Consider the following 22180-nt stretch of genomic DNA (forward strand, 5'->3'; position numbering starts at 1 on the left):
CCTGCCGAGGCCGCGGCCCCTGCCTGCTCTGGAGCTCCTGATTTCCAGGCCTGGGCTTGCCTGGAACAGCAGAAACTCAAGAAAGTTCTCAGTTCCCCAGCAGCCTGCACTTAGACCTTGTCCAACGAGGTATGAACCCCAGGCTTCGGGAGCCCCCCCCACCCCGCACGTTTGTACTGTCGGGCGGTATCAGATGGGCTTGTCTCACCCTTCCTTATTCTATCGTACCTTAATCTTTATGTTGAACTTCACCCTTTAAACCAGTGGGGTGGTTTGGTTTGTTTTTGGTCTCCTGATTGGACCCATACAAATGGTAATATGATGACAAGTAGTTAAGATTTCTGAACCCAATTCCAATTGCTCACAAACTCTAAAATTACAACACATATTTAAGCTTCCAGCCATTGTAGAATTTTACTGTTTCATAGAAACAGATGGTAAAAAGTCATCTACGTGAGGAATGATAACCTCTCATTGTCTAATTATTCCATTTGTAAAATTCTTACCCTGGTTTCTGTGCTGTTATTCCCCATTTCTTTTCGATTACTTTGAGATGCTATATATTTTAACTAAAACAGAATATATTTTTAATTGTTTAAAAAGAGAACACCTATCTAAACCCACAGATGAATGAAAAAAATGGTCTTATATTTTAATACAAAATTATGATACCAAAAAGTAGCCAAATTAATTAGATTCCTTAAATACACTACTTTCAACCTCTTACATGCATTAATTTTTTGAGCCACTGGAAACATGAACTGCCTCACAAAAATATTTAATGTTCTCAAGGGAATACAGCATTTTAACATGAACCTATGAATTGTTACTTTAAAAGTTGCATGCACTGTCATGACCCATTACAATAAAAACCCAGTGAGATCAATAACACAAGGTACAGGTAACTATGTGATAATTTTTTGAACAGTTTAAATGTAGACCACCTATTGATTTAAAGTTGAAGTAGCAAATGTTTCTTTTTGCTAAGACAGCTTTTATTATCGTTAGACTACTGATTTTTTAGAAACAGAGCTGCTCCACACTGAATCCACTGGTCTTGGTTGCCCCCACACGGGACGTCGATGTTGGCTACCACGCGGTCCCTCTCGGAGCTCGTGTACACGGGCAAAGATATGCACTCATCAGGGGAATAAGGACCGTATGCACCCTGTAGAGAAAGAATTTTGTGTTAAAATATGGTAATATACTACCTTAAAGCAGATTGGCAGATAACCAAAGACAAACAAAACTCTCCCCAATAGTAAGATTGAATATTTTATGCTGAAATGGTTTAAAGGAGGACTAGCAGAGTAAACCCCACAGTCCAGCTGCAACGGGACCCACTCCCAGCCAGCTGGGCTTCATTCACCGTCCCCGAGCCTCAAACTGGGAGCATTTGGAAGAAAATCTGACACATCCTAACATTTCATCTATAAATGTTTCCTTTAAAATATAAAAATACAATTTTTGCTATTGTATTTGCTACTATTGCAAATCAGTATTAACAATGGCATTGAAGAGTGTATTCTGGAGAACACAGAAACAATCTCTGAGATACCTGCCTTAAAATACTTGTTTATTAAATACCAACCTGAACAGGGTTATACACTTTTGTGCCAGTCTTCATATTTAAAAGGTAAGACTGAAGCTTTTGTTAATACTCTCAATTCAGCACTTCATCAAAACTAGCTCCCAAGGGCGCCTGGGGGGCTCAGTCGCTGAGGGTCCTGGGATCGAGTCCCGCATTGGGCTCCCTGCTCAGCGGGGAGTCTGCTTCTCCCTCTGCCCCCCACCCCGACTCATGTTCTCTCTCTCACCTGCTGTTTCTCAAATAAATAAAATCTTAAAAAAAAAAACCCAACAAACTAGCTCCCTGATGCAGGACCGTGTCTGCATTTCTCCAGGCACAAGGGAGAAGGAGGCACTGGCTCTTTACCTTTCTGATTTTTCTTTCCCCCTTTTCAGCTTCAGCAAGTCTAAGCACAGGAATTTCATGTTAGCTCTGGAAGAAAACCCACCAGAGTTTAATACTAAGAATCTAGAACCACAGAAAGCAGCAAAGAATGTCTAACAAATGAGGTAAGAGGTTGCAGTGCTTTGCTTCTAAATCCTTAACAGATTTCTCTGCTGTTTCTGGGGTCGTGGGTGATATTATAATTGGGTCATCCCATCAAACAGTAACAAACATAAATTATGTGTGTTAGAAACTTACCTACCGTTTCACTTAATCAGGCAATTTTGAAGATTAATTTTAATGCTATGCAGAAATGAGATGTAAGTTTCTACTTCTCCAACTCAACCATCCCTGTTCAGGAACGGGGTTTTACAATTTCCGTAAGCATTGTTTGTCGTTACATAGGATCTTCCATACTAGTTGTTCTACGTTTCTAGAACATTTTTTTCCAAATTTAACAATTAAAATAATTTTTATTCAGTATAGTTGACATACAATGTTGTATTAGTTTCAGATGCACAATATAGTGATTTGACAATCTTACGTATTACTCAATGATCACGGTAAGTATAGTCCCTATCTGTCACCACACACCATTATTAAATACTATTGACAATATTCCCTACGCTGTACTTTCATCTCCATGACTTCCTTCTTTTATAACTGGAATTTTGTGCCTCTTAATCCCCATTTATCTATTTCACCCATTTCCCTGCCCACCTGCCTGCTAGCAACCATCAATTTGTTCTCTGTATTTACAGTCTGTTTTTTTGTGTTTCTTTTTTTTTTTTTTTTTAAGATTTTATTTATTTGACAGAGAGAGATAGAGCAGGAACACAAGCAGGGGGAGTCGGAGAGGGAGAAGCAGGCTTCCTGCTGAGCAGGGAGCCCGACGCGGGGCTCGATCCCAGGACCCTGGGATCATGACCCGAGCCGAAGGCAGACGCATAACGACTGAGCCACCTAGGCGCCCCTGTCTGTGTTTTTAATTTCTTTCATCAGTGGTTTACAGTTTTTGGATTACAAGTCTTTCACCTCCTTGGGTGTTTCTTCCTAGGTATTTTATACATTTTGGTGCAGTTGTAAATGGGACTGTTTTCTTCTCTGCTAGTTATCAGTGCATAGAAATGCAACAATTTTCCGTATATTAATTTTGTATCCTGCAATTTTACCGAATCCATGTATTACTTCGAATAGTTTTTTTGGTGGAGTTTTAGGATTTCGTACATATAGTATCATGTCATCTACCAGCAGTCATAGTTTCACTTCTTTACCAATTTTGGATGCCATTTATTTCTTGTCTGATTGCTGTGGCTAGGACTTCCCATACTGCATAAAAATGGCACTTCTAGGTTCTACTTCTAGGACCTACTTCTAGGTCCAATTTTTTGGCATGTCACTTTTTTAACAGTGTCTTACAATTCTTTTGTATTTTTGTGGTGTTGGTTGTTGCTTCTGTTTCCTTCCTGATTTGAGGTTTTTTTTATTTTTTCCTTGGTAAGTATGGCTAAATAAATAATTTTATCTTTTCAAGGAACCAGCTCTGGGTTTCTTTGATCTTTTCTACTGTTTCACTTTTTCAAGTACGTGTTTCATTTATTTCTGCTCTCATCTTTTGTTATTTCCTTCCTTCTACTAACTTCGGGCTTTTTCTAAAAGGCCCTTTAGATGTAGGGTTAGGTTATTTGAAATTTTCTTTCTTCTTGAAAGGCAGGCCTGTATCTCGAATAACCTCCCTCTGAAAACTGCTTTTGCTGCATGCCGAGGATTCTGGGATATCATGTTTTCATTTTCTTACGTCTCTGGGTATTCTTTGATTCCTCTTTGGTTCTTTGTAGACCCATCGGTTGCTTAGTAGCATGCTATTCAGCCTCCATGTGCTTGTTTTATCCAGTTTTTTTTACTTGTAATTGATTTCTAGTTTCATAGCCTTGTGGTCAGAAAAGGTGCTTGACATGATTTCACTGTTTAGTTTGTTGAAACTTGTTTTATGGCCTAACATGTGATCCATCTTGGAGAATGTTCCATGGGCATTTGGAAATAAATGTTTTTGAATGCAGTGTCCTGTGTCCCTTTGCTAAGTCCTGGGACTTGCTAAGGCGGCTGCCTGGCCGGGGCCCCATGCCCCACTCCCGTCCATGCCAGCAAGGTGGAGGGGCTCACCAGTCCTTCTGACCCAAGAGCTCAGACGGCGCTCCTGCAACTCTTCTGGGGCTATTTCCTTTCTATCCCAGTTGTTCTTGGTTAAACTCTGGCCTTTTTTCTGTGCCTCAGGGCATGCGGGCTGGTGTGCGCCGTGTGCCTGAAGCAGCCAGGGCGCCCGGATCCTGCGCCATCTGCACCATCAAAACGGAGGAGAAGGTAACCACCCGCCAGCCCCCATCCCCATGGGCAGACACGCGAGGCCTGGATCCTTGAAACTGTAGCTGCCCTTGTAAACCACGGCTTTTGTTTCTGTGAGCCAGGGTGGACGAATCTGCTCAGAGTCCCTCAGGACTGTCCCTCTGGTTGCAGATGGCAGTGGCGGGATGGGGCTTTGTGTCTCCTGTTCTCTTCGTGGTCCCTCTGTCCTCTGTCCATACAGAGGCTGTTCAGTTGGTTCTGTTCTTCAGGAGCTGCTCTGTGCATAGACTCCATGTGTCTGTGGAGGAGGGGAGTTCAGGATCTTCCATGTCGGCATCTTGGATCCTCTCCCAACAGTAATTCCTGAATGTCATCTCTCCATTATCTAACTATTTTTAAGTTTTTGTTGTTAGAACCATAATTCAAATAAAGTCCACACATGGCATTTTGTTGATATGTCTCTGAATTTTCCTAAATTTATAGGTTTTTCCTCCTGTTTCCCTTGCAGTTTGTTTGCTGAAGAAACCATACCCAAGAGCTTCCTCCATTCTGGCTTTGGTTGGATCCATTCCCGTGGCACCCTATTTTTCTGTTTCCTGTGAACTGGATCTGGAGGTAAGTTTAGAATCAGATTGAATTTTTGGCAAAAACCCTGCATAGGTGGTACTGTATGCTTTCATCAATAGGCACATGATATTTGGTTGTCTTTTTACACATTAGAAGCCACGAGATTATTATCACATTCATGATCACAGAACGGCAAGCTAATGCCAGGCAGAGACAGATCTACAGCAAGAAACTTCCACTACCACTCTTTAGATCGTCATGAGCTACCATTCATTTAGAAAGGCTCAATAAATGCTACCAACTTCCCTTTATTTATGTGCTTTCAAAATAAATTTGATCCCTAGCATATTGTAAAGGTGACTAATGACCTCCCCTCTCTTTGTAAAAACATTCCTGGTGCGCTTCAAACATAGTTATTATCTTAGTGCTACTCAAATTGTCCATCTTTGCTCAAGGGGAACTCTTAAATTGGCTTTTGAGTATTTTTTGTTTTTGTTTTTGTTTTTTTGTTATGTCTCAAGTCGTCTTAAGTAGCTTTCTTGCCTTCTAGTATGCCAAAGTATTACAAGCTCATCTTGTACATTACCTGTCTCAATAATCAAATTAGTCATTCTGAGGATCTGTGATTCCTTCAATGAGAAATGGTATCAGGAATTGTAAACTGGGTGCGAGGAATGATCTATCATTCTCCCTCTAGGATTAGTCTGTGACTGGAGCTTAGAATTGTGTATTTTTTAAAGAAAAATATCACAAGTTCATACTATTTCCAATTCACATTTTGGACTAATATGTATATTGAACTTACATAATTTTATTCAACTAATGGATTACTTCTTGGAGTTGAAATGAGACTTAGAGGAGAAGTTAGACTCATTCTAGGATTTTACAAATGGAGAATCAGAAACCCAGAGACGATTCACCAGGGCAATCTGGTTAGCAAATGGCACAGCAGCCAGGGAGTCCAGTTGGAGAAAGGATTTGGCATATATGAGTATTGGCACCCAAAGACTGTGTGCCACGGTTGTCAGGACAGAAGACAAGCGCGTTTAAGGAAATGAATCACATTCCAGCTCTGAGCTCCTGACCCTAAGTAGATGACTCTCTGAGCATCAGTTCCTCTATTATAAAAAGGGAGAAAAACAGACTTGCCCACCCAATAGGATGCTGAAAGGATTCGATGATGCATTAAAGAACTCAAATATAGGGGCGCCTGGGTGGCTCAGTCATTAAGTGTCTGCCTTTGGCTCAGGTCATGGTCCCAGGGTCCTGGGATCGAGCCCCACATCGGGCTCCCTGCACCGTGGGAAGCCTGCTTCTCCCTCTCCCACTCCCCCTGCTTGTGTTCCCTCTCTCGCCGTGTCTCTGTCAAATAAATAAAATCTTAAAAAAAAAAAAGAACTCAAATATAAAGTATTTATCCATGTATCTCTAATTTGGGGGCAGCATACTATACCTTTTTTTTTAAACTCCCTACTAACTCTCATATCAACTAGGAAAAAAAAAAAATCACAGTTTTTAGCATCCAATACATGTTGTAGACGGTGCTGGGACAGACAGAAATAAAAATACTTTTTCCTTCATGGAAAAAATACAACAAACGTATTTTTAAGTCTAGAAGGACATTATATGAAATCTGATTATCTTTTCCAATCTCCCCCCACCCCCTTACGTACACATGAAAATGCCTCTCCTGATACTTGATCTCAATCAGTTAAGTCCCTTTGAAAGCTCATGCATTCCTAACATGCTGAAATCATATGACAAAACTCATTCTTTATAGAGAATCACTGCCCAAATAGATAAAAAGAACATCTGCCTTGAATCTAAGTTTTCTCTCTTTGTACTGGTGATTCTGTCAGTTATTCATTCATTTAATAGCATTTTATATGCTAATGTTGTGCTCAGAATTATAAAGGCCAAGCATTTTAGTATATTCCCAAATAAAGAGCATACTAATCTTTGAAGCTAAAAATTTAGCTTGCGAAACAATGTATTCATATCAAATACACAGACTGTAAGTTTTGGGGGAATGAGCATTTTAGAAAATCAAAATAAAATACTCCTCTGGGATATGTTAACCTAACGAGGATTAATAAAGAGAATGAGTCCTCACTTGGACCTCAGACAAAATACAGGATTTGGAGTAAAGAGAATTCTCACCTGTCACCTGTCAGTGCCTAATCTCTTCCCGCTTCTCCAATTCTGCTTAAATGACAGAGCCTGAGGTTCCAGAAATTTCTGTAATTGTCATAATTCCTCAGCCATTCCTGAAGTTAATAACCTAGTGCAGGCATTTACCTCTAAATTCTTCAGCAGAGAGCAGACATTACATATTTCTTGGGCTGAAATGATCTAAATCTCTGAATGCCTGTTTACAATCCCAGGCAAGGTCTTAAATTATCTCTCTCCGCCACCTGATACTAGTTTGCTGCCCGTAACTTCTACGCCAGACATGAAAATGGAAACACTGTACTGAAATGTGTTACAATGTTACTCCTTTCTACACAGAAGATCTGCTCTGTGTCTCTTCACTGTGATGCCAAGCAATTTTCTCTTTAAATCAGGACTTAGCGGTAATACAAAGTTGATATTTCACATATTCACTATCAACTTACTAATGTTTGCATATATTTCCAAATCCTTCCAGTCCTGCTTGTTTTTTGTTGTAAAATCGGGAGACAAATGTTGCTACCAAAACCTCCAGTGTTTTAACAGCAAAGCAGCACTGTTGCTTCTGGCACTGTGCTAAGCTCTTTATTTTTTGTTTGTTTACATTTTATTTTTTATTCAAGTTATTTAGTACAGTGTCATTTTAGTTTCAGGTGTACAATATACTGATTCAACACTTCTACAGGTTACTCAGTGCTCATCAAGGGAAGTGTTCCCTTAATCCCCTTCCCCTGTTTCCCCCATGCCCACAGTTGTTTCTTAACATTTAGGTGGTCATTTCTCAAAATCTCTTAAATGGTAAACATTATAACCTGAAAAGAAGTGAAATGGACTTGCTCTTACGTCACCAAAAATAGATGGTCAAAGTAGCAGAGCTAAGTACTTCGGCATTTTCACTATGAGCACAGTACCTTGTACAGATAGAAGCTCCATGAACATTGTTCAGCTGAATTACATTCTTACGACACAAGTCTTTCTTTAGTGTGTTTCTCTTAACAGACAAAGCTTAAGACCCTGCTGGGCTGAAATATTTGCATGAAACTAAAATTTTACTAATAACTATTCATAAACACACTAGGTGTGATTAATAAATACACAGATGAATGTGAACAAGGAGACAGTGTAGGAAGCCTGACAATAATGTTATAGGCCATGTAAACAAAGTAATTTGACATGATTAAAATTTAATTATTAAAAACCTGTATATTGTGATTAAAGTGGTTAATGTGTTCATATATCCAACTTTATTAAAATAGAAGCTGGTCCATTAGCTCAGTTCAATAATGAGGCCAACATGTGAAACTTCATGCTCCTGCCCAGGCCAGGGAAAGTCACTTAAAACAAGTACAGGGTGCAGGGTACTCCAGACAGCAAGCAGCACGCTAACACTTGAAAGAAGACGGTACATCTTACAAAGGTGAATGATGAGACTAAGCAGACAACAAACAGCCAACAAATCAAAGAAAATAACAAAATGAGACACCAGAAAACAAAATGACCTAGGTTGGCTATGTTTTAAGTATTTGGCTAATATGTTTTATTAGATTTCTTTCTTTTTTCTTCCTTAAAGATTTTATTTTTAAGTAATCTGCACACCCAACGTGGGGCTTGAACCCACAACCCTGAGATCAAGAGCTGCTTGCTCTACCAACTGAACCAGCCGGGTAGCCTGTTGTATTATTTTTCTCATTAGCTTACGCATAAAGTCCAACTAACTTATTCCAACACATAGGGTTTTTGTTTTTTCAGAAAAGGAGATATTAGGAAATCATTAGAGCTTTAATGCACATAAAAGTGACGCAATTTAGCAATGTAACTCCAGAAAAATTAAATTTCTTAAAACAGGAAACAACAAGTTGCCAGCAATGAGTATTTTGAAAGATGCTGTTCAGTCAAGAATGCCTGGCTACCCTGTAAACTGTATTTTGAAAAATACTTTGCTCATAGTGACAAACTGCTTTCATAGTTAAGTGCCTAAGGGAGAAAAAAGTCACATAGACAATATATTAATAGTTATTATTTTTAAACCAGAGTGCATACAAGGCAGAGTTTTGAGCATATGTTCTGATACCCATGGTGATAATATTTTCATATAAAAGTAGCATAAAGACTGTTTTTGTGAGTGGCTTGTGAAATCATTTTTTAGTCCTGTTTTCCCTAGGAATGGAATTGATTCTGAAGGTGAATTGTCCCTTGTGGTGCCTGTTGGGGGGTCCAGACCTGGGGATCCTGGAGGGGGACAAACTTAGGCAGCACTCTTTACTGGAAAGACGGAAGGAACAAAAGCCAAGTGAATTCCTGTGGAATGTCAAAACAGGGCCCCATCTCAGACTGATCTACCTTGTCAAGCAATGTTTCCCAAACTGTTATATAAAACGCTAGATCTAAGTGAAGAGTGGGGCGTAGGTGCATGCAAACTTGTATGTGAGGTTCTCTGTGGGACTACTCAGAATCGGTAATATTCTCAAATAGGTGATGTTCACGGAACAGTTTTTCTCAGAGAACCATTATAGAAGAGTGTCGTATAGAACATTTTTAGGAAATGCTTTAGGGAAAGCTAATGCTTTTTGGGGTAAAACTTAATTTGGACCTGTATTATTTCAACCACCACTCTTGAGCTAGAACTGGAACTTTAAGAATCTGCATCATGAATGAGTGTATGAATTAAGAGCATTATCTTAGTGCACATAGCTTCATGTGCATTTTATTTTTAATTCCCTTGAGAATTCCTAATTCTATCTTTAACTGGCAAAGTGCATCATTGCATTTGTAATAGAAGCAATGGTAGAGCCCCTCCCCCAATAAAAGCCGTAGAACTTGTTGCTCATGTCCTTCGACTATTGCCACATATGCAAACGAAAACATAAAGTCAGCCAGGATCTAAAATGTTCTTTAAAAAATGGACGTGCTATCTGCTTCATAGCAGTGTTGTGCAAATGACTGGAGTGTTGGGCATGTTTCTGCTAAAATGAAGCTATTCAGGGTGATTAGGTGGATAATAATGTGGAAATGATCTGGGAAAAAAACTTTCTTCTGCCTTAAAGGGAATCGTCCCCAAAGTTTTGAAGTGCATTATTTCCTCCAAGGTTATCAAAGGACTGTAGACCTCTGCCATAAAGTAGCTGTAAAAGTAAATGGAAAAAGTAATTTTTTTTTTTTTACCGGTTTACACAAATTGATGTGATGCTTCCTTTCATTTTATGCTTCCCTCCTAGTAAAATGCATTGAAATGTTAATGTTCTTTCCCCCCTAAATTCTGTAAAACATATTAAGAACATCTACAGCTTCCCTAAAAAATTTTTTTTCAACATACAATGTTTCACTCAAGCAGAAGCTGGAGAGTTTAAGTTTATACAGAGTTGGCAAACTTCTCTGTGAGGGACCAGGTAATATTTTAGGATTCGTGAGTCAGATGGTCTGTGACGGAGCTCCTCAGCTCTGCTGTTGTCCAAAAGCAGTCCTAGAGCATATCTACAGAAACGGGCAAGGCTGTTCTCCCCCGAAAATTTCATTTATGGACACTGAAACTGAATTCCCTGTAGTTTTCACCTGTCATGAACGACTACTCCCGTCAGTTTCCAGCTGGGCAGTTTCCAGCTGTGTTAAAAACGCACAAACCACCTGCAGCCCCGCGGGCCGTGGGCTGCGCACACACAGGCAGGAGGCTGGTTTGTGCTGTTCTCTTGGCTCAGGACTCGTCCAAAGCTTGGACCTGAAGTGAACTGCTGACCAACCGACCACTTTGAGCTTCAAGTTTCTTAGTTGAAAATGGAGATGATGCCTTATTTCAAACTTTTTTGGAGGGCCTAAATAATTTGTATTTTAAACACTACACAGCCCCTGACACGTGATACAAATTAAGGTTAACAGTTATTGTTGACCATGGTGCTACCACTGTGGGACCCATTAAAAATCACTTACTTGACCTGTCGGTTTCTTCAGCAGCAAAACAGAGACCCCTGCTACTCTCCCGATCCCGCAGGACTGGTGTGACCTCGCTCGCCCTGTGCGGATCACCCGTCCTGTCAGAGCCGGACTGAGTCCTGAAAACCGCACTCCTGCTCTTAAGTTCTTCGAGGCTTCGCACTGACCCAGAGTGGCGGGAACGACGTGGTCTGGGCCTGCCTTCTCTCCTGACACTGTTCCACGGGCTTCAGGGCACAAGTCTGCCCCGTGTGCGGTGCTCACCACAAGTGTAGTCACCATCTGTCCCCATACGGCGCTCTCACCATGTCACGGACTCTGGTCCTCGTGCTGCACCTTCTAGGCCTGTGACTTACTCATTCCGTAACCTGTCCATTTCCCTACTCCTGCCCCCCAGCAACCCTCCCTTTGCTCTCTGTATTTTTTGGCTCTGTGTCTGTTTTTTGTCTATTTATGTCTTTTGTTAGATTCCACATCTAAGTGAAACCATATGGCATCTGTCTTTCTCTGACTTAAATTAGCATTATACCCTCTAGGTCCATCCATGTGGTCACAAATGGCAAAAGCTCGTCCTTTTTCATGGCTGAGTGATAGACCATCTACAGAGAGATGACATCTGCTCTATTCATGCATCTCTTGATAAGCACTGGGTTGCATGCACATCTTGGCTACTGTAAATCATGCTGCTCTAAACATCGGGGTGCATGTGTATTTTTCAAATTGGTGTTTTCATTTTCTGTGGGTAAACACCCGGTAGTGCAATGACTGGATCCCAGGGTAGTTCTATATTTTTAATTTCTGAGGAGCGTCCAAACTGCGTCCAGGGTGGTGGCTGCACCAGCGGACAGTCCCCCCAGCGGAGCATGACACTTTCTCTCCACGTCCTGACACTTGCTGTTGCTTGGGTTGTTGATTTTAGCCATTCTGTCAGGTGTGAGGTGATATCTCATTGTGGTTATGATTTGCATTTCCCTGATGAAATGTGACGGATTTCTGTATATTGATTTTGTATCCTGTGATTTTACTGAATTTGTGCATCAGCTCTAGTAGTTTTTCGGGTTTCCTATATATAGCATCATGCCATAACCTGCAAACAGTGAGAGTTCGACTTCCTCCTTGCTGATGTGGATGCCTTTTCTTTCCTCCTGTTGACTGCTGAGGCTAGCACTTCCAGTACTACGTTGAATAAAAGTGGTCAGAGTGGCCATCCCTGTCTTGCTCCTGACCTTAGAGGGAAAGCTCTGTTTCTCCCTACCGAGGATAATGTTTGCTGTGGGTTTTCGACCTAAGGCCTTTATTATGTTGAGTTTGTTCCCTCTAAACCTACTTTGTTGAGGGATTTTATCATGAATGGATGTTGTACTTTATCAAATGTCTTTTCTCCATCTACTGAAATTTTTTAATTCTTTCTCATTGATGTGATGTATCACATTGATTGATTTGCAAATATTGAACCACCCTTGCAGCCCAAAGAATAAATCCCACTTGATTGTGGTAAATGATTTTTTTAATGTATTGTAGGATTCAGTTTGATAATATTTTGTTACGGACTTTTGCATCTATAGTCATGAGAGGTTATCGGCCTGTAGTTCTCTTTTTTGTGGTATCTTTGTCTGGTTTTGGTATCTGGGTGATACTGGCCTCGTAGACTGAACTGGGATGTCTTCCCAGCTCTTCTTTAAATGTTTCATGGAATTCACCTTTGAAGCTGCCTGGTCCTGGACTCTTGTTTGTTGGGACTTTTCTGATGACTGATTCCATTTCGTTGCTGGTCACCAGTCTGCTCAAATGTTCTATTTCTTCCTGCTTCAGTTTTGGTAGTTCATGTGTTTCTAGCAATTTATCCATTTCTTCCAGGTTGCCCAATTTCTTGGTGTATAATTTTTCACAATATTTTCTTAAAATTGTATTTTTTTGTGGTGTTATTTCTCCTCTGTCCTTTGTGATTTTGTTAATTTGCATCTTCTATATCTCCCTCTCTTTTTATGACTCTGGCTAGAGATTAATATTAGGTTAATCCTTTCTAAGAACCATCTTTTGGTTTCACTCATCTGTTCTATTGTTTTTTTTTAGTTTCTGTATCATTTATTTCTGCTCTAATTTTTATTATTTCCTTCCTTCTCCTGGTTTTGGATTTTGTTTGTTCTCTTTCTAGCTCCTTTACGTGCAAAGTAGGTTATTTGAAATTTCTCTTGTTTCTTGAAGTAGACTGCATGGGCATCTATTTCCATCATAGAACTGCTTTTCCTGCATTCCAAAGAATTTGGACCACTGTGCTTTCTTTTTTCAAATTGTTATTACCTTAACTGTGGTGTAGTTAATGTACAGTGTCAGTTTCAGGTGTCCAACAGTGTTCAGCACTTCTGTACAGGACCTGGTGCTCGTCATGGTGAGTGGACTCTGGACCACCGTTTTCACTTTCGTAAATCACCATCTGTTTTTTTTTTTTTTGTAAAGATTTTCTTTATTTGAGAGAGAGAGAATGAGAGAGAAAGCATATGAGAGGGGGGAGGGTCAGAGGGAGAAGCAGACTCCCCGCCAAGCAGGGAGCCCGATGCGGGACTCGATCCCGGGACTCCAGGATCATGACCTGAGCCGAAGGCAGTCGCTCAACCAACTGAGCCACCCAGGTGCCCTATCACCATCTGTTTTCTAATTTCCTCTTTGATTTCTTCAGTGACCCACTGTTTAGTAGCATGTTGTTTAGCTTCCATGTATGTGTTGTCCAGTTTTTTTTCTGTGATTGATAGAGTTTCTTACTTTTGTGGTCTGAAAAGTTACCTAAAAAAAGATTTCACTCTTCTTCAATTTATGGTGACTTGTTTTGCAGCCGAACATGTGAGCTGTCATGGACAGTATTCTAAGCACACTAGAGAAGTATGTGTACCCTGCTGTTTCTGTATGCAGTGTGATGGATGTGTCTCTGTTAAGGTCATCTGGTCTATGTCTTATTCAAAGACACAGTTTCTTTACTAATTTTCTGCAAGGATGTTATCGTCACTGATGTAAGTGGGGTGTTGAAGTCCCCGACTGTTACTGGATTACTATCAGTGTCTCTAGGACTATTTGTTTCATGTATTAAGGAGCTCCAACGTTGGGTGCATAAAGACAACTGTCACATAGTCCTAATGGACTGACCCCTTTATCATTATGTGATGGCTGCCTTTGACTCTTGTTACAGTCTGTCTTAAAGTCCATTTTGTGTAGGTATTGTTACCCTGGCATTTTCCCCCAGTCTATATGCATGGCATGCCTTGTCCATTCTTTATCCATTCCTCACCCTGTGTATATTGACTGGAGCATTCAGACTGTGTGCAGTTACAGTAATTATTGACAGGAACTCAATTACTGCCGTTCTGTTCATTGTTTTCTGGTTGTTTTTGTAGTTCTTCTCTACTATGTGCTTTTCCTCTTGCCCTATTTCTTAGTGATTTTCTGTAGATTATGCTTGGATTTATTTTTTGTGTATCTATTATAGGTTTTGGATTTGTGGTGGCATGAGGTTCACATATAGGATCCTAAGTATATAGCAGTCTGTATTAAGTTCATGGCCCATTTAAGTTTGAACATGTTCTAAAAGAACTTTTTTATTCCCTCTTCCATATTTTATTTATAAGTTGTCATATTTACATCTTTTTAGTCATAATTTTCTTATTTCTAATTATGGCCTTTTCTTTTCCACTTAAAGAAGTCCCTCTAACATTTCTTGTAAGGCCAGCTTGTCTGGGAAACCTAATTCAATTTTGAACAATACACTTGCTGGGTAGAGTATTCTCGGTTGTAGGCTTTTCCTTTCACCACTTTGAATAGATCATGCCATTCTCATCTGGCCCTCAAAGATTTTGCTAAAAAATCAGCTGACAGGCTTAAGGGGTTTCTCTTGTACATTGCTTCTCTGTTGCTGCTTTTGAAATTCTCTAACACTATTTCTGCTATCTTAATTATTATGTATTGCAGGGTGGATCTCCTTCCTGGACCTGGATGTCCATTTCCTTCCCCAGGTTAGGGAAGTCTTCCTTTACTATTTCTCCAAGTAAGTTTTCTGCCCCTTTGTCTCATTCTTCTTCTGGGACCTGTATAATATGAACATTTGTTTGCTGGATGTTGTCCAAGATGCTCCTTAACCTAACCTCATTTTTAAAAATTCTTTTTCTTTTCACTGTTCAGCTTGGGTGTTTTCCGGGGCCCTGTCTTCCAGATGACCAATCCGTCCTTCTGCATCCTCTAATCTGTGGATTCACTCTAGTGTATCTTTGTTGACATTGTCACTGAGATCTTCCATTCTTTAGTCTGGTGAGCATTTTTATGATCATTACTTTAAACTCTGCATCAGATGTATTTTTACCTCAGTTTCATTTAGCTCGTTTTGGGGTTATGTCTTGTCCTGTGGGTTGGAAAATAATCTTCTGTCTCCACATTGTGCTTGACCTTCTGTGTGTGTTTCTATAAGTTAGATGGGACAGCTACTTAAAGTTGAGAGTGGTCTTCCCTGATTATGCGCAGACTGCCTGCTGACTCGGGCTGGCTGGCTGGAGCCGTATCTGGCATGGGCTGGGAGGGGACTGTGAGCAGGGGCTGCAGGGCATCTGGATGAGGCAGCTGAAGGTGAAGTGGTGTGTAGGCCAGGGGGGGTCCCAGGGTCCTCTGTGAAGGAGGCCCCCTGCCAGGATGGCTAAAACTGAATTGGTTGCAAGCCGGGATTGTTTTTGGGTGCTCAGTGCAGGGGTACTCTGCATGGCCACCAGAGTCGAAGCTGGCAGAGGCTGCCGTGTTCCAGGGTGCCCCTCACACCATGGTAGGGTGACTGCAGTCGACTGGCGTGTGGCCTGGGTGTTCTGGGGTGCTTCACACTGGGGGTGCCCTGTGGGGGCAGCTGGAACCAGCGCAGGCATGGTCAGGGGGTCTTGGCGGGCTCCGTGCAGGGGCACCTGGGTGGGGGGCTCAGAGACTTCTGGCCTGGGGAGCCCGAGCAAGCCCCGGGCGTGTTCTGGGGTACATACTGTGCACGGTGTCGCCCTGGTGCGATGCCGGGTGCCGTGGTGACTGTGGAACAGGGGCGTCTCGGTGTGACACCTGAGAATGATGTGGGCTAGAAGCCCCGGGCCCTCCAAGGGCAGAAGGCTGGCTCGGGCACTTGGACCCTGCTCCCACGTGTGCTGTGAAGGCGGATGGGGAAGGGGCACAGTGCTGCCCCCACCCCCTCCACCCAGAGTACGGGGCAGCAGCTCCCCTGTCATGTGGCTGATCTTTTAGATTCCTGTTGCTTTTTCAACTGCAGCTTTTTTCCTATGCCCAGCACAGATGAGTCGGCTGCCCGGGGTCCCTCAGGGCTGGCCCTCGTGGCTGCAGTCCCCAGCCTGGGGTTCCCTTCGCTACCTTGTCTCATCCCTCGTGCTGTTCTCTGCAGAGTGGGCTGCCTGTGCCATTCTCTCTGTGATTCCTGTACAAAGTCATGGTGCAGAGATGATGGTCGGTGAGCCCTCGGGCTTCCTCAGGAGGAACTGCTTTCCAGTAGGAATAGACTTGGTGTGTCTTGGAGGGTGTGGTTCAGGGTCTTCCTATGTCGCCATCTTGGACCCCACGCTGGCCCCCCTTCCCATGTACATCCCCTCCCACTGCTGGATATGAACCATCCGTCCCACACGGGCTGGACCTGCCATTCCCAGGCTACCTGGAGGTCGTGCACGTAAGCAGCTACCCTCCTGGGTGCTTTGTCCCGGAACGCTGCTTGCTCCACTGTGATTGCAGTTCCGAGAGAAGTGCCCTCCTCGTCGAGGACAACGACTTTCCCTCATCTGCTTCCATGTCCTCCACCTGAGGCCTCCCTCAGCAGCCACAGTCTGCGCAAGCCCCTGTAATTGTACTTACGACTCTGACCTGTATTTGTTTCCCCATTTGCTCGCCCACTCAGTACAAGACGCTCGGATGGAAGAAACTGGTTTGTCCATGTAAGCCCAGGAACGGAGGTATTCAGTGATGATGGCGAGCACTCGGTAAAGCACTGTGTGCAGGAACATCACACTGTTGTGGAAACAGGACGAGCAAGCCCACGCAGGAGGCACCGTGCTGGGTAAGCCTCACACACAAGAGCTCATTTACTCCTCAACACGGGGCTGCAGACGCATCACTGTGTCCAGCGTCACAGGCGACAACTGGGTCGGGGGGTCGGGACTTGGCCCAAAGCGCCCTGCTCATCGGCTGGGGACGTGGGGGCCCAGCACCCTGTGTTCTGACGCACGGGGCGGCTGCCTCGTCTCGGCCAAGAAGAGACAAAGGTGCTCAGTTATATGGAAGGAAGAGCTCGCTTTCGGGGGGGGGGGGGGAGGACCACAAATCTTTCCATTATGAAGGAAATCTGTTTCATAAAAGTAAAAAAATTCATAATATCCGAGCCATTTCTTTTATTGGCTAAATACTCAAATTCATTTTACCTCCTCTCCGTACCTGAGCTATTTTTCTAATTAAATTGTTTGTAAAGTGTGGTAAATAAAATAGGATGGAGGTGATAAAGTAAAATATTATGGAGCGATAATTCTGAGTCTTATAATGTCATGTTGCTTTGCATACAACTCAGTAATAGACTGGCATTGTCCCTAACATTACGCTCCTGATTTGCATTCAGTTTCTGGCCAATTATGTGAGTGTTGTTCAGGCCATTTTCTTCTGCGTTTGTAACTACGCACTTATTCTCTGTGCTCTGTTTATATTGCTGGGCCTCATACATATAGTCCTACTTTTTTCTCCATTAAGGTCATTATATGCTTTTAATTTTGTTTTCCAGAGAACTGACACTTAATTTGGATCCATTTGAATTAATCTCTGTGATCATATACAACTTTATATGTTATGGTTAAAAACCCTTACCAAAGTCCAACCTTAATTTTGTATATAACTTTCAGTTTTGTTCACACAGATTGGAATAAATATTAACTACTCCCTTTTCTATGTGAAAAGTCACTCCAATCTTGGAGACAATGAAGCTGACATGGTGGGGGAAAGGGGATACTTTACAAAAACGGATGATCTTTTAGGTCTCGGACCAATGACTGCCAATTATTACTACAGTCTTATCAGTTGTTCCCTAAAAAACATTCTGTTGCTTTTTATTTTTTATGAAGAGATTTATAATTATTGGAAAATTCAATGCACTACTTTTTCTTATAGTTAGCAGTACATGAAATATATTTTGCATTACATATAGAATCAAAACTTTAAAGTCTATTTACCTATATTCATACTTACATTTTAAAATTTTATTAAGTAAAAGTCACGTGCTTCATCTATAGCTGTATCCTGTTTTAAAGGCAAATGTCTCCCAAGTTCCACTGTCCAAAGTTTTTCAATAATTGAGGGTCTTAAAGGGAGGAAATGTTAATGAAATAAGTCTTTGTTAAGACTCTTTTCTTCCCTTTTTTTGGGTGGGTCCAAGATGGTGATGTAGGAGGACCCTGAACTCGAGTCCACGAAGGACGCCACGTCAGAAGCTAGAGAGCAGCTCCACCCAAAGGACAGCTAAGGGCGGGCTGGACACAGCAGACAGACCCCAGAGAGGACAGCGTGTGGGATCAGGCGACAGAGGGAACCTCCTCCAACACGGTGAACCACAGTGGGGAGCGACAGTACTGAGGGACCACAGTCAGATTCCTCTGCACAGGGGCGCAGAAAAAAAAAGCCACGGCTTAAAAAATCAACTAGAAAAGAAAGAAAGCAGCCCTAGAATCCTGCCAGCCAGTGGGGCACCTGCTGGAGCTCTCTCCAGGCCAAGAGGCTGGGGAAGACCATGGTTTTCGTTCCCTCCCCATTGAGAGCAGCGAGGGCAGGGTCTGGGTGGTATCACCAGCCCGCTGCTTCTGCAAGCCCCAGGCCCCCAGCCCGATCCAGCTCTGGACACACTGGGTCACAGAGGAACAGCGGCAGTTTAAGAGAGCAACTAGAATATAAAAGGTCCAGCCTTGGAACATCTGCCGAATGGTGGGAGAGCTGCCGGAACCCTCTCTGGGTTGGGGAGGCACCGACAGCACAGGCAGGACACACATGGGACAGCCCTCGTCAGCACTCACTGGAGCCCCAGCCGTCGTATCGCCATGTTGCTACGGGTTCAGAGCTCCCCTGCACGCTGCAGACGACTGCCCACAGTGCCTCGGCCTGCACCTGTCCCGCCAGGGCACCCTCTGCATGAAGAGTGCTGGGATGGCCCCAGCACGGAGGGTACCAGACTCCCAGCCACTGCTCCAGCCAGCCAGCCCTGAAGTCTACACAGGGGCTGACCATACACAAGACCCAGTTTAGGAGACACAGCCGTCTGCCTCGTTCACAGGAGCACAGGAAGTCAAGTGAAACGAGGAAACAGAAGACTATGCTCCCAATGAAAGAAGAGGACAAGAGTCTCAAGAACTGAATGGAGTATGGAGGTGAGCAAAGTCGTGGCCCCAAGGACACTTACCAGACTAGAGAGCTGAGGACATGAGCTCCATGAGCACGCCAAAGAACCAATCAGAATTGAAGACTACAATAACAAATGAAAACTGTAGAGGGAACCCACAGCAGAGTAGAGGATGCAGAAGAATGGACCAACTATTTGGGTGAATTCAACATAGGGTGAATAAATGGATAATAAAAGACAACCCATCTCTATGCTGCTTGTGGGAGACTCACTTTAGACCCCAAGATATCTACACACTGTCTTTTTCCATGTCTTCATTTTCAATCCATGAAAATGGTAGTAGAGAAAAACCTCAAGGTAGTAACACATATGTCAGACAAAACAGACTTTAAAACAACGATTGTAGCAAGACAAAGAAGGATGCTGCATAATGATAACAGGATCAATCTAACAAGAGGATATAACAATCGTGAATATCTATGCACCCAACATTTGAGCACCTAAATACAAAGCAAACAGTAACAGATATAATACAATAATAGTGGGGCACTTTAACACACCATTTACATCAACAGAGAGATCATCCAGGCAGAAAACAAATAAAAAAACCCATTTCTTTGTACGACACATTAGACAGATATACACAGAACATTCCATGCAAAAACAACAGAACAAACATTCTGTTCTAGCGGGCATGGTATTTTCTCTATAATAGATCACCTGTTAGTCCACAAAACAAGTCTAAATATACTGAAGAGTGAAATCATGTCAAGCTTCTTTTCTGACCACAAAGATATGAAACTAGAAATTATAAGAAAAATTTTGAAGAAAAAAAAAAAAAAAAACCCAAACAGGAAGCTAAACTGCATGCTACTAATGGGTCAATGAAGAAATCTAAAAGGAATAAAACTCATGGAGACAAATGAAAATGAAAAACAGTCCAAAAACATCTGCACAAACAAAGCAGTTCTAAAAGAGGGTAATTTATAGCAATGTAGGCCTACCTCAAGAAACTAGAAAAACCTCAATCTAACCTCATACCTAGAGGAACTGTAAAAAAAAGAACAAAGCACTTAGTAGAAAGAAGAAAAATGATTAGAGTAGAAATATATGAAATATGGACTAAAAAAAAATAGAAAAGATCAAAGAAACCAAGAGCTGGTGCTTTGATATATTTTAGCCAGACTCATCAAGAGAGAAAGAGAGGGGACGCCTGGGTGGCTCAGTCGTTAGGCGTCTGCCTTCGGCTCAGGTCATGATCCCAGGGTCCTGGGATCGAGCTCCACATCGAGCTCCCTGCTCAGCGGGAAGCCTGCTTCTCCCTCTCCCACTCCCCCTGCTTGTGTTCCTTCTCTCGCTGTCTCTCTGTCAAGTAAGTAAATAAAATTTTTATTTAAAAAAAAAAAAGTAGCAGAGAAACTTAGGAAAAACTTCCATTTATAACTGCACCAAAACTAAAAAAATACCTAAGAAAAAACTTAACCAAGGAGGTGAAATAAAAACTATAGCGCTCTGATGAAAGAAATTCAAGACAACACAAACAAATGTAAAGACAATACCAGACTCATGGATTCGAAAAGTTAATATTGTTAAAATGTCCACGCTAATCGAAGCAATCTGCAGATTCAATGCAATCCCTATCGAAATACCATAGCATTTTTCACAGAACGGTAACAAATAATCCTAAAAGTTGTATGGACCCACAAAAGGCCCTAAAATAGCGAAAACAATCTTGAGAAAGAACAACAAAGCTGTAGGTATCACAATCCCAGATTTCAAGATAAACTGCAAAGCTGGAGTAATCAGAACAGTATGACACATAGATCAAGAGAACAGAAAAGAAAGCCCAGAAATAAACCCATGCTCATATGGTCAATTAATCCATGAAAAAGGATACAGGAATACACAATTAAAAAATGATAATCTTTTCAATAAATGGTGCTGGGGAAACTGAACCACTACCTGCAGAAGAATGAAACTGGACCACTTTCTTACACCATACACAAAAATAAACTTAAAATGGACTAAAGACTTAAATGTGAGACCTGATAACCATATAACTCCTGGAAGCAAAGACAGGCAGTAAGATCTTTGTTATGGGCCTTAGCAACATATTTTTAGATATATCTCCTAGGGCAAGGGAAACAAACGCAAAAATAAACTATTGGGACTACACCAAAATTAAAAGCTTCTGCATCGCAAAGGAAACCATCAACAAAACAAAAAGGCGATCTACTGAATGAAAGAAGATATTTGCAATGATATATCTGATAAGGGACTAATATCCAAAATATACAAAGAAATTCCATAAATCAACACCCCAAAAACAAATAATCTGATTAAAAAATAGGTAGAGGATCTGAGTAGACATTTTTCCAAGAAAACATACGGATGGAAACAGACACATGAAAAGATGCTCAACATCACTAACATCAAAGAAATGCATATCAAAGAATCACAATGAGACATCGCCTGACACCTGTCAGAATGGCTAGAATCAAAAAGACAAGAAATAACAAGTGTTGGTGCAGATGCGGAGAAAAAGGAACGTTCGTGCACTATCGCTGGGAATGCAAATGGTTGCAGCCACTGTGGAAAACACAGTAACGAGGACTACCATAACTATTCACTAGTTCCACTACTGCGTATTTACCCAAGAAAAATAAAAACACTGATCTGAAAAGACACATGCATCCCCTTGTTTACTGCGGCCTTCTTTACAACAGCCAAGAGGATGCAGCCGCTGATACAGGTGCATACATGCACAGTAAGAAGCAGACCCCTAAGTACAGAAAACAATCTGGGGGTGGCCAGAGGGGAGGGGGCCGGGGGTGGGCAAA

The 22180-nt window shown here is 42.0% G+C and overlaps 1 protein-coding gene and 1 long non-coding RNA gene across 6 annotated transcripts in view; one reads left to right on the plus strand and one right to left on the minus strand.

Moving 5' to 3' along the window:
• Positions 1 to 762: 762 nt before the first annotated feature.
• The window catches only part of DYNC2H1 (dynein cytoplasmic 2 heavy chain 1), a 310954-nt gene continuing 289536 nt past the window's right edge, over positions 763 to 22180 (minus strand). For 4 of the 5 annotated variants that reach the window (XM_078059076.1, XM_078059074.1, XM_078059073.1 and 1 more), the window contains one exon: positions 763 to 1168. In XM_078059076.1, coding sequence (XP_077915202.1) covers positions 1010 to 1168 — 159 coding nt within the window. In that variant the 3' untranslated portion in view covers positions 763 to 1009. Of the gene's footprint in view, positions 1169 to 17415; positions 18604 to 22180 lie in introns of those variants that run through there. The other variant, XM_078059075.1, reaches the window with a different exon arrangement.
• On the plus strand, positions 1465 to 20190 carry LOC118551736 (uncharacterized). Its single transcript, XR_013442648.1, has 6 exons — positions 1465 to 1636; positions 1966 to 2079; positions 4229 to 4315; positions 4806 to 4912; positions 16869 to 17027; positions 18387 to 20190. It is a non-coding gene; the product is annotated as an uncharacterized LOC118551736 (long non-coding RNA).

The sequence above is a fragment of the Halichoerus grypus genome, chromosome 11 (assembly GCF_964656455.1).
Source record: "Halichoerus grypus chromosome 11, mHalGry1.hap1.1, whole genome shotgun sequence".
Taxonomy (NCBI): domain Eukaryota; kingdom Metazoa; phylum Chordata; class Mammalia; order Carnivora; family Phocidae; genus Halichoerus; species Halichoerus grypus.